The 12,733-nt window shown below is 42.1% G+C and overlaps 1 protein-coding gene across 1 annotated transcript; it reads right to left on the bottom strand.

Annotated features, from left to right (window-relative positions):
- Nucleotides 1–902: 902 nt before the first annotated feature.
- Nucleotides 903–11,617, bottom strand: LOC119011463 (major facilitator superfamily domain-containing protein 12-like). The gene is made up of 11 exons (XM_037084609.1): nt 10,790–11,617; nt 9,760–9,879; nt 8,423–8,633; nt 8,208–8,337; nt 5,653–5,847; nt 5,454–5,546; nt 5,261–5,353; nt 4,132–4,302; nt 3,943–4,037; nt 2,078–2,208; nt 903–1,963 (listed from the first exon to the last, which is right to left on the bottom strand). Exons 1-11 carry the CDS (start codon nt 10,935–10,937, stop codon nt 1,920–1,922), a joined length of 1,431 nt encoding a protein of 476 aa, XP_036940504.1. The 5' UTR covers nt 10,938–11,617; the 3' UTR covers nt 903–1,919.
- Nucleotides 11,618–12,733: the final 1,116 nt, after the last annotated feature.

The raw sequence follows: 12,733 nt of genomic DNA, 5'->3' as shown, positions 1-12,733 counted from the left end.
AGCTTCATTCTTTGAATTCATCTCATACTGTATCTGCTGCCCTCCAGCACCCTTTTCACGTCTGGCTTTGATGTCCACACATCCACACTTCCCTTTTAGAGTGATGAGGTGTCTGCAGTGAGCTCTACATGTCAGTCTGTTCCCAGTCTTTCCTCTCATACAAAGACTTTTACTATTGTGACCTGGACCTGTCTTCGCATCATTTTCCAAAGTTCTGCACAACTGTCATTGTTCATTGTTCCTTTAGCTGCTTCACTGCACTCTTGCAATATGTAGGAAATGCCCACCTGTTGAATTCATAGTCCAATTAAATAGGGGGCAGTAAATCATCAGTACCTGAAAATGTGATCCTTTGCTAATCTTTAGCAAATATATACGTATACTGAATAGAAATCAGTAATTCATTGATTTCTGTTAGTAAATTCATATTGTGAGTTTGATGTCAGCATCACTTTTCAAACAAGTTGTGACAGGAGCAACAAAATAAGTTGTGGACTGCTCCTAAAACATCTGTTTGAAACACTCCACAGGTAAACAGGCTCACTGGTAACAGCTAGAGTATCGCGATTGTGCATGAAAGGAGCATCGTCGAAATGCTCAGTCGATCACAAGCAAGGATGGGCCGAGGTTCGACATTTTGTAGAACACGATTGTATACGGGAGATTACAAACTGTTCTCAGGAACAGTTCGTTTAAATGTCCTCAAATCCAGAAATGAGTTATCATTTATGCACTTATGGTCCCCTCGTCTTGAACTTAGCTTGAGACTTTCGCATTTTTGTTCTCCAACATAAAATCCTCTTTTGAAAACGGTTAGCGGTTGCTAACAAGCATCTAAATGAGACTTCAGAGGTTGTCGGGGACATTAAAACGTCCTCACAGCGAAGATGGAGACTAATCTACTCACTCGTCCGTCTTTACAGGCCCACTTTAGTTACAAACTATTCTAACTCTGACTTTACAACTTCACAACAGTTTATAGAAAACCTGGATACTAATTGTGTAGTAAAATGCTTAGTGGTGGTGACGTTTAAGTCATGTGACCGTGATGTCATCTGTTTGTAGCCTAACATTAGCTTCTTACTGCGACACATTTCATTTAGCTTAACATCACAAACTGGTGTTCATTTGTGGAGACTGTATGGATGAACATGATCAGAAACTTGTTTGTCACAAAGATTATTTTCTGTGACAATCCAAAATACAATTCAGTAATCCCTCAGAGGGAACGCAGGCCATGCTAACTACAGGTAGCTACATAAATAAATCATCCCTGCATATTTGCATACCATGTAGATTCTGCAATAAAATGATTGTTATTGTCCCGTGATAATTTTAAGGTTATTTACTTTTAGGACAGGACAGACTTGTATTGTTTCTTTTGTTGTAACTGACTGTATTATACTTTTCCTTGTTGTTGTGGGCTAAATATTGTTTTGTTAAATATAAAAAAAAAGAGAAGAAAACTGAAGAAGCCTCTCGGATGAGAAAACAAACTGAAAAGTGAAAGTCCTATGATACAGCACTTGGAATCAAAATAAAGTATTCCAAATGAAAAGGTTTGGAGACATTATACTCTCTGCTCCCTGTATACTGTCTGAACGTGTTGAATCACTTATCACTTCCCTATGACATTAACAGAATAAACCTAATTGTATTGTTTGTTTGGAAAATAACGTGAAAACAGGATCCAGGTCGTGAATGTCTTAATTGTCAGTTAAAAATTTCCCCTTTTAGTTCCTTTGGTTTCCCTGGAATCTGCTGAACTCACTGCCAGAATCAACATCAACAGTGAGTCGGGAGTTCCTGGTGCTTTCCCCTGAAAGTCTAAAAATGATTCTGAAAGACAAATGAAAGTGAAAGCTCTTCCTGTCCAGCTGAAACCGCCCTGTCGGCTGTAAGTAGTAGGGAAAGTGCTGTTAGTTGATTCTGGCTTCATCCTCAGGTTTGACTGGCAGACCACCTACACACACACACACACACACACACACACACACACAGAGACACAGTAATGACATAAAGAAACAGCTATAATGAGTGAGACAATGAGCTACATTAGTATAGTTGTCTGACTTACGTGGTCTGATCCTGATTGGCCAGATGATGATGGAGCACAGTGCCAATGTTGCAATGACTGCCACGCCTCCTGTTACTATGACCATGATGTAATGATAGAACCACACACAGGCCGGACAGCACAGCGCAGTGCTGAGAGGAAGAGATAGAGAGAAAACGCAGCATGTTGAAGGAAGCAGCGCAGCACTGACCGCTCGGCTGCTGAGCACTGCAGCAGCGCTCAGACCGCAAACCTTGTTCAGCATTGTGTCGAGACAACAAAGTCCAGTTCTGACACGCTACGCCACGCTGCGAGTCAAGTTATAAAAATTGCTGGCTCGAACATTTCCGATGATGCAACTCATCAGCATCTTTTTCATTAGACACGTCATCGGCCACACAGAAAACATCAAACTTATTGTGTGTATCGAATGTGTTGTTGTGTGAGTGTGTGACTGGCATGGCCTGACGGAAGAGAATGTGGGTCCACCACTGCAGTCCACACTCAAACAAGTCAACAGCTACTGAATTCAGAATACTTTATTAATTATGATATTGATCTTTGGTTCATGTGAGGATGGATTCTGATAACTTCAGTGATCCTGTGATGTTTCCTCCAGAGGTGTTAGTTACACTTCGGTTTAAAGTAAAATTCTCATCCAAGAGACATGAGTCAGTTAGAAGTGAGGAGGCCTTATGGATTGCCACTTGCCTCCGAATAGCACTTAGATAAAGCTAGAGCCGCAACGCTTAGTCGATAAATCAATTAGCCGATTTGAGAGTATTAAGTTTTCTGTCATTTTTTCATAGAGATGTCAGAGATTTTCTGGTGCCAGCTCCTCAAACATCAGGACTACTTTTTGCCATTCGAGTTTTTCACGTTATAGATAAAACAATCAATCAGTTAATTGTGAATAATAATTGGCAGGATTATCGATAATGAAGATGATTGTACAGTTTAGACCTGAACATCGTTGTCAGCATCAGCTCTGCATTGGGTTTAGTGCAAGTTAACTAATGTTAGCTGACATGCTACACTGAGAACACAATGTTAGCACTGAGCACAACTGTGACGGAGAACAGTATATATATAGTATGGAAACATCCAAAGTAAGCATGAATACAACCTTTTCAACCTTTGCAGCACTGAAGGAGGTTCCATGGCAAAAAACGATCCATGTGACACATACAGTAAATACAGTAACAGCTAAGTAAGAGCAGTAATGGCTTTGTTAGGTAGCAGCAGTGTCACGTTGCGGCTCAACAACTTTACTGTATGTGTGTACAGCTGATGACCGCTGACTGCAGAGTGATGTTATTTCCAAAGGAGCTGATGAGTGAAGCTGCTGATTTCAGGCTCTCTTTTTTTTTTTTTTAACTCTTTTTACAATCAACAATGCAATTTAGTAAATTCTCTGTATGTTTTGATTTATTTTACGAATCAATCATTTAACTAGGTTATTTTGTTCCACTGAACTCCTTGAGATTTTTGATTTTATTCATCACTAATCTCCAGGTGTGTCTACATGTTACTGCATGCTTTATTATGTGTACAAGGCGGCTGCTCAAATTGCCCCTAGTGGGATTAATTAAGTTGTCTGAGTCTGAATCAGAAAAAGCCTGAACATAACCTGGTCCAGACAAGGTTAGGTCTGCAGCATAACTTACAATGGTGATGTCACCAGGTTAACAGAGCCACGCGTGTGATACGGAAACTTCTGATTTTAGTCTCATCCTGGCTGACCCTGACCCAGTACACCCCTCTGGACCAGTCGACTGTTCCCATCATGTAAAATCAGTGTAATGTCCCTGTAAGTTAGGTAAACATGCGTACATACCGTGTGTGTATCAATACAGTGAGTAGTAAGTTTGTGTGTTTGTACTAACTGGCAGGGATGCAGAGCCTGAATGATCATCACAGCCACTCCATTAGCCAACTTATCAGTGAAGCTCATGGCCCCGTACACAAATGCTCCGCTTTGCTGCAGAGACACAGATGAAGAAGAGGAAATGTGATGTAGAAAACACCATCAGTGAAGGTTACACACACACACACACACACACAGGCCGCCTTACTGTCTGGTCGGCGATGAGCTCGGCGGTCATGGCGAGCGATATGACCAGGATTGTGGCTGACCCCGCCCCCAACAGCACCGCGGCCCCGTACACCCGCTGACCCATCGTATCATCCAGCAGCACCCAGTAGGAGAAGGCCATGATCAGCAGCAGGCCCACGAAGTAGGTGAGCTGGACCAATCAGAGGACAGACACAGTGTATGAAAGGCGAGCTGACACATGGATTGTAGAATAAATAAAATCAGAAATTGCTCAGTCTGGAATTCATCTGAATTGTTTCTGCTGAGTTTACAAGAGGTCTGTTATGATGAGTTGTGCTTGTTCAGTAAAAGAGAGACACTTGAATTCACACTGCGTCCCGTTGAATTCTTCTGTTTAGAAAAGAAAATAGATGTAAGATTATTTCCTTCCTTGGTGTTTTGTGAGTAAATTTTATTAATGTATCACACTAATAGAGTTTATGCGATATATCTCCCAGATGAAACTATGGGGCCATCAGACCATCACCTCTTAAGCTAAAAAGTGGGATAAGGGGGCCAGACGAGCCAGGACTAGCTGACAGCATGCTAACCTCGAGGACATCTCTGTAACACAGAACTGTCACACACAAGTTAATTTACAGTTAAATTTGCAGCTTAACCTGTTGAACTGTTGCTGTAAGCACATTCCACAGCTAACGTGGCTGCTGTCTATTGTAGCAGGGTGAGCTGAGCAGGCTCTGCTGTCACTGTGACCATTAACACTCCTTCTGCTCTGTGATCCTCAGTATGTGTGTCTGCTGCTGCTGGATGTAAATGTTCTTTATAGAAAATCCCCTCAGAGAAGGAATCACATCACATTTACTAATAAACCCAGATTATCAGGCAGTCTATTCTCCCAAAACACTCACCGGCCTGGACCTCATTTCTATTCCTATGTGAAGCCAATAAACATGTTCATCTTTAAAATGTGTTTTCTATCTTAAGATCCCTCTATTGCCAACAGAGTGATAAGAGCTAGAATAATGTTTGACTGGACAATCCCAGTTGTTTTTGTCCTGCTGTAATATAACACCATCACTGGGATGAAATATAAAAGGATATATATTTAAGGTCATGTGTCCTGCTATAAGGTGTGAGGAATTACTTACACATTTTCCAATGAGTTTACTGAGAGGCTTCATGATGAAGGAGGACAGGAAGCCACTCAGGTACATCACTAATGGGATTGTTGCGATGAACTTCTGTTGGAGGGAGAAAGAAGCGGAATGAAGGGACAGAGCAGAGACTGCTGACAGAATATGACTGAGAACTGATGACACAGATATGAAACAGAATGGTTACCTTGGGCAGACCCAGAGTGTTGATGAGATACATTGAGATGTAGGTTTGAGACAGATTGACTATCAACCTGGTGGACATGTAGAGTAAGGCCACCTGCAGAGATCAACAGTAACACACACACACACACACACCCGTCAGCCAGAAGCTTCAGGTGAGCTCAGGGTCACATCTGGTGTTTGACGTGTTGCCGTCCTCCTACCTGGTAAAAAGAGGGCTGCTGCAGCCAACATTTCCACTGCAGAAGAGACGAGACCGTCCTCGGGCGGCGCAGCAGCGGTCGCCGCTCGCCCTCCTCCTGCTCCTCCTCTCCTCCTTCGGGCCTGGACTCGGTGGTTCCCAGATGGAAGAAGATGCAAAAGACAGCGCCGATGCCTAGCACGATCAATGCCAGATTCTGTGATCAAACACAACAGGCCAAGGTTAATAAACTGCAAGATGACAGCCTGTTTTTCCCTTTCTCCCACTTCTCCCACTGAACTGTGTGACTGCAGACTGCTTCAGTGGGATGTGGGTTACACACAAATTACACACTGGGTAGATCACGCTCCGGTTTTGGTTTCATGTTCGTGTTGACCTCTCAGGAGACACAGATGTTCCAGGACGTCGAGGAGGACATCTGTGTTGTCATGCTTCAGTAACGTGATTTAAAGGCTTCACGTTACAGTCATAGTCATATCTGGGTAAGTTACAAGCACAATAATGTCTCCACTGTAAAAATTGTGAGAAACAGTTGCATCATAATCCTGAACATAAAATCTTCAATATGACTTTGAATATCCAGAGGAGGGGGGAGTCTGGAGTTTTGTTTTAAACAAGCCACAAGGACCCTGCAGGTTTTTTGTTTCTTTTATTCCTCTAATTGTTATTCTCGATACAACCATATCATCAGTTACATTTGCTTTGGCTGTTTGATGTGACAAGATAGGAAAAGCAAAGAAAAAAAGAAAAGAAAATGAAATAAAAGAATATAGAAACACAAAGGCAACATGCTAGAATATCAAACAATAAGGAAGCTTTTCCCTCTATTACTTGTGGTTTTACCCCCAATACAGCAACCAATGGGTCTTTAGGGATGTTAACATAAAAAACCTCTACGAGAATTTTATATACCTCATCCCAAAATGGCCTTAGTTTGTGGCATGCCCAGAATATGTGTAAATGATTACCTATGTGAGCTCCACAGCTACTCTGACATTTGTTACTGTGTGTTGGACCCATTTGTGCCACTATGTGTGGTGTTCGAAAATATCTAGCGAAAACTTTCCATTTGACTTCCCTCCATGTGTTTGAGCTGGTTACCAAATGTGCTTCGGTACAGATGACCTCCCAGTCCTCCCTCGACATCTCTTGTTGCATCTCAGCCTCACATCTCTCTTTAATTTGTACTGAATTATTTGGGTTTAAAAGTAAAAATCCCTGGTAAAATCTGGAAGTTACTTTTGCCTCCTCATTTCCCAAATGTAAATGCATCAGAAATTGCTCCTGTGGGATTTACAATTTTTTTTTTTTTACAATCTTTTTGTGCTGTTAGAAGGTGACTCAGTTGTAGATATTTGAAAAAGTCAGTTTTAGGGTGGAGGAACTTATTCCTTAATTTTTCAAATGGGTTCATGGTTCCCTTCTCACAAAACTGAAAGTTCATATTCTGACCATCTTCTGAATCCTATATCTAATTGGGCAGCCAATTTTTCAGTTGTTCATGTGGGAGTGTTTCAGTAGTGTATGTAAGAGCATTTCACATATGTTTGTGAGAGGTAATTCTGAATAATGTCCCAAACGGCCCCTCATACTTCAGTGTGAGATCAATGTGACCTTCCTCCAACTCATTCACCTTCACTTTTATCCAAACCAGCGTCCCTGATTCCTCTTACCTCCCTCCTGCTTCCTGGAGAAGCAGCCATCGCAATACAAAACAGTGTTTGCAAAATTTGAGATTTTTTTGATAGATATAAAATTCTGAATATTTCAAACTGCTTCAATAACAAAACACCAGAACCAGCTGTGATCTCTCACTCTCTCTTCTCTCTGATGCTGTTGTGCTAAACCTACAGTACACAAGCCTTGTTACATCTAACATTGTATGCCCTGTGGCATCAAATATCAGTATTTTTCAAGTATTGTATCGAAGTTAGAAATTCCAGTACCGATTCCAGTAGTGATAACGCTACTAAATATAGAGGGGCGGAGTCTGTAGTCCTAAAACCTGAAATCAGTTAGCATGTTAGCATGTCGGCACTTCCTGTTCCCTCGTCTCAAAATCAGAGAGTCTGTTGAGAAGTCTGACTTTACAAGTTGTACATTGATCAGTTTATAGAAAACCTGGATAGTAACTGTGTAGCAAGACGCTTAGTGGCGGTGAACGTTTGAGTCATATGACTGTGATGTCATCTGTTTGTAGCCTAACATTAGCTTCTTACTGCCACACATTTAAATTACACTTCAAACATGACAAAGTGGTGTTCATCTGTGAAGATTATCTTAATTCACAAATTATCCTAAACCTGTGTTTGACACACATATTTTCTGTGATGACCCAAAATCCAATTCAGTAATTCCACAGAGGGAACCAGGGCCATGCTAACTTCAGTATTAGCTACATAAGTAAGTCATATACCACTCTATAGATACAAACACAACAACAAGGCTTCTGCTACAGGCTTTGAACTGGTAGGAAATCAAGGCCTGTTCTGGTATGTTCAGTAATGTTCATTTTCAGCTCTTGAACACTGTCATGTGATTAGAACGCCTCCTCACCTTGAAGATTTTGACATCTGCTGGTCCAAGTGCATCACTGAGCGGGTCGTCGTCGCCTCCGGCCTGGACATGGAACAGCAGGTAAGCCACTGCATACACTGTGATGTTTGCTATCACTGTGAATGCATACCTACGCGTGCACACACACACAGACAAATCAAGGTTTAAATCAGATCATGAGTACGAAGTTTCTCCGCGTGCGTTGCAAAACGTACCGGTATGCAGTAAGTTCGACTTTAGCGTGCTCACAGGTGACCAGCTCCGGAATGAGAGACAGGTGTGAGATCTGAGTGGCTGCCCAGCCGAACTGAAAGATGATGATGAACGGGACAAAATAGGTCAAACTGGCCCACTGAGGGGTGTCAGTGCTGCAGCCCAGACACTGGTTGAATATGAAGGCAAAGGACAGCAGCACGCTCAGAGTCCCTGGAGAACACACACACACACACACACACACACACACACACACACACACACACACACACACACACACACAATGAATTCAGGGTGTTTTCACAACTGTGGTGGAGAAAAAATGACATGTTGCTGTGTCTTAGTTCTGACTTTTTGCGAACAGATCAAGAGGATTTAAGACAAGACATGGAACAGCCTGACAGGGAACTCACTGATTCGACAGTTGTGACACAGTTGTTACTGTGAAACTGCTGACACACATGTTTTAATGAACTACAGAGTGGAGAACAGCACAGCTGTTTCAAGTCAGGATAAATTCCAGCGCTGACGTGTTACCATGACGTGATTTAGCATTTAGGGCGGATAGGCTACAGATCAGTAGAAGGTCTCTTCTGCACAGAATTCACAATGAGCAGATCAATTCATTAGTAGATTAGATTGTGAAATAATCACTCTATCTATTATCAAAAATGTTACGTTTCCTCTGTTTGTTCTCACACTACAAGCAAACTGCACCAGAATTCACATGAAAGTGGACTAAGACCCTCCTTTCGTTCGCACCGTGATTTGGTTGTACTGCTAAATGTTTGGCTTTCTCAATCTCCATGTGCCCCCATAAATATTGAATGGGGTTCAGGTCATGTGACTGTGGAGGACCTTCTCTGGTCTTCAGTAGTAGTACCAAAGCTTTGAAGTGTGTTTTGATGTTACTGAGTTTCACATTTATGTGAACACTTGTAAGACGGAAAGACATAATATAATTCTGTGACATCTCTCGATGGATAATTTTATGCAAATTCAAATGCAAAACATATTAGAATATTTTGCTTCATTACATACAAAAAACGTCTGCATCACTTTTAAAAGCTGTCATTAAAAAGTCTTGTAAAATGACTCAGATCAGTAAAATATATGCTTAGTGTTCAGTATGGGAGCATAGTCCAAACAGCACCTTCATAAAGTTTACATGATCCTAAGCCTTTCACCACTCGAGAATTTGTCAGCATAAATATGTATCCATGTATACATAGGTTAGATGCTTAGTTATATTATCAAATAAAAAACAAGCTCCTTTAAAAGATGACAGCAGAGAAGACATGGATACCACCCTGTCTGCCTGTCGCTCTGTTTGACTTACCTACTAAATGCCATGTTTTCCTCTTGCCGTAGTTGCCACAGCCAGGGGTTCGGTCAGATTCATATCCAATGAGAGGCGTACAGATAGCATCAGCTACCTGCCCAACCAGCAGCAACACACCTGCATCATAGGCAGACATTCAGTAAAATACAGCGATGACAGGCAGAGAAGAAATATGGAGACAGACAGACAGACAGACTGATAGAGAGACAGACAGATAGATAGATAGATAGATAGATAGATAGATAGATAGATAGATAGATAGATAGATAGATAGATAGATAGATAGATAGATGGGGGGGGAAACAGTGTAACAATGTACCGAATTTCCCAATATCGCACTAAAATGTCTTAATACCATCATTGGACTGTGACGATATCTGCCAACTTATTATGCTGTGATTTTGCTGGTAACACTCTGACCTCGCCACTGATTCTCTGGAGCTACTTTTTGCTGCAACAGTGTCTCTGTGTTTGTTACATGGAGCAAACAGGCCGGCTGTCCTAGGGTGGCCTGCTCCACCACCCTTACTGTCTGCTTCACCTCACCAGCCCAGAGACACTGCAGCTGTGGCTGCAAGTCATGGTCAGCTCAAGATCCGCTGCGTCAGCTCGTTCGAAACAACCACAAGAAAAACACAACATCAAACCACTGTTACCACATAACCACTGTCACATGTCTGTGATGCTGACGGAGACTGTCGTGGAAAACCAAAAGCAGGGAGGGACTGCTGCTGGCGGCTGTACTGGTTTGACTGATTTGCTTGGCTACTGTTTACACATGCGTAAGTGATGGATCCTGCTCTTATTTTTTAATAGAAGGAAAGCAGACGGGACTCAAGTTAAAAAAAAAAAAAAAAAAAAAAAAAGTAATAAATGCTGTCCTCATCACATTTATAATGAAAAGACATTGTTGAGGTCATCTCTTGTTTGTTTTTTTATATCATGACCATATCTTATCTCTGTGGGTTTTTGGTATGGTACATCCCTAACAGAGACACACAGACTGACAGACAGACAGAGTACTAACCTGCGTAAGTGTTTTGGAAGCCCAGGACTGAGTGGTAGAAGACCAGCAGGTAAGTGAACCACATTGAGGCACACAGGTCGTTAAGAAAGTGTCCCACCGCATAGCTGAGCCTCCTGATGGCAGGCAGAGAGCTCGGTGTGTCCGACATGATGGCTCCTGGCAGACAAACCCCGTTTAAATGAAGATGTCAGCACTTCGCCAGCTACATTAACAGGAACAAGTTAATCGGACTGATTAAGCTGATGTTTTTTTCGCGTTTAGGAGAAGTAGATCTGGTTGAATGACGAGAGACCTGTTTTCGGTTCCCCTTCTCACATGATACTATATTTACATATACTTCATATTATCGTGTCAGTCCATTCAGCAGGCTGTACGTTCCCAAATGTTTCCTTTCATCTCGGCGTCAGTTTCCTATGGCAGTCAGGTGATCGTATCGAGCTGTGCCCCAGCTAGGAGGAGCATCAGAGGAGAAACCGAAACAAGAGCCGGAGCAGAGGACCGACCGGCTGACTGCACACTAACTCTGACTGAAGCAGATGGACATGTTTCACCTCAGCTGTCTGTCAGGTGGGAGTTAAAGACATCGAAACGTTCCCATTAAGACCTGACGTCGTCTTTACACAGGCATCTCTTGAATGGTATTCTCTAGACATTCCGCACAGCGTCTACAGTTGGGTCCACCTCGGTACAGAGACCGGCTCCATCGGTGACATTTAGCTAACTAGCTACAGACGAACAGCACAGAGACAATCAGACCAGACGTAAACAACAGCGCAGACCTGCGGTGACGCTGTCGGCAGAAACGGCCCAATAGCAAACGCTCAGTGCTCCTCTCAGCCAATAGTTGACGCCTCGTGGGTTACACTGTATCACGTGACGGCGGGCTGAACACCAAAGAGCACGTATATAACAGATAGATATCCTCAACTCACCTCCGCTGTCGCGTAATAAACTATATAACACATAATTAAAGTTTAAAATCCCGATCAATAGTCACTTTAAACGTAGAAAAGCACGCGCCGTTTAATATCCATCTACATGTTAGCAGTTCCCAAATACATTACATAACAAAACTGATTCCAGTCTATTCAAAAAATACATAATGATTTACATAAACACACACAGACGTCTGAGACCACTAGTGATGATACTTCTATTCTACCTTTGACTCCACAAGTTCGTGTAAAACCTGCTGACTTGTGTTATCCCAGCATGATCTGACAGTGTTCTCAGAGCTTCAGCACGCTGGGCTTCTCAGTTTTGAGGGCAGGTGACCGTGGAGGACAGTTATCGGGACTCCTTGGTCTTGAGTAATCGTGTCAAAGCGTTGAGGTGTGTTTGGGTTCATTATCCTGCTGCACTCTTCAGCCAGACTAGCGGTGGGGCTCTCAGGACGCCAATGTCAGCTGGTTAATATCATTACACCACTAGATGTATTTGATTCAGATATTAATTTTCCTCTCAGGATGGATTATAACTTTGATGATCCTCTGGCACCATCATCCGGTCAAAGTTTCACTACAAATACTTTGGTGTAACATCATATACCAGAAAACAAAGATGTTCCCATCAGTCTCATCTGGACTTTGTGTTTTAGTGCCAGTTTGCGCATCAGTAGATATTAACACATAGTTTACTTTGTACACATCATGTACTGCACTTCAGTTCAACTACTGACACCTTAACAGTCAGACTTAAAAAACAAAATTTATATCTAAACTTTCTTGCACTAACCATTGCAGCCATACAGAGATGCTATTATTGGGCTGCAGACGCATCGTATTCAGTTTTGTTTGATGGATGAGGTCATTTTTTTTAGTATGGCAATTTTCAGTCATATTTTGTAAATTAACCACCATCAAAACATGAAATGAGTGACAAGCATGTTCTGTTCACATAATCCAAAACAGGTATCTGCATGATCAAACACTTGTTCATATTGTT

This window comes from Acanthopagrus latus, chromosome 21 (assembly GCF_904848185.1).
Source record: "Acanthopagrus latus isolate v.2019 chromosome 21, fAcaLat1.1, whole genome shotgun sequence".
Taxonomy (NCBI): domain Eukaryota; kingdom Metazoa; phylum Chordata; class Actinopteri; order Spariformes; family Sparidae; genus Acanthopagrus; species Acanthopagrus latus.
This window is presented reverse-complemented; position numbering and strand designations above follow the sequence as displayed.

What these genes read in the sequence shown, in the direction of transcription:
- LOC119011463 (XM_037084609.1), bottom strand. Translation starts at nt 10,937, where the DNA reads ATGTCGGACACACCGAGCTCTCTGCCTGCCATCAGGAGGCTCAGCTAT. An exon ending in GTCGAACTTACTGCATACCG is followed by an intron (nt 8,338 to 8,422) that starts GTACGTTTTGCA and finishes GTGCACGCGTAG; the next exon opens with GTATGCATTCACAGTGATAG. An exon ending in ACACTCTGGGTCTGCCCAAG is followed by an intron (nt 5,354 to 5,453) that starts GTAACCATTCTG and finishes TCCCTCCAACAG; the next exon opens with AAGTTCATCGCAACAATCCC.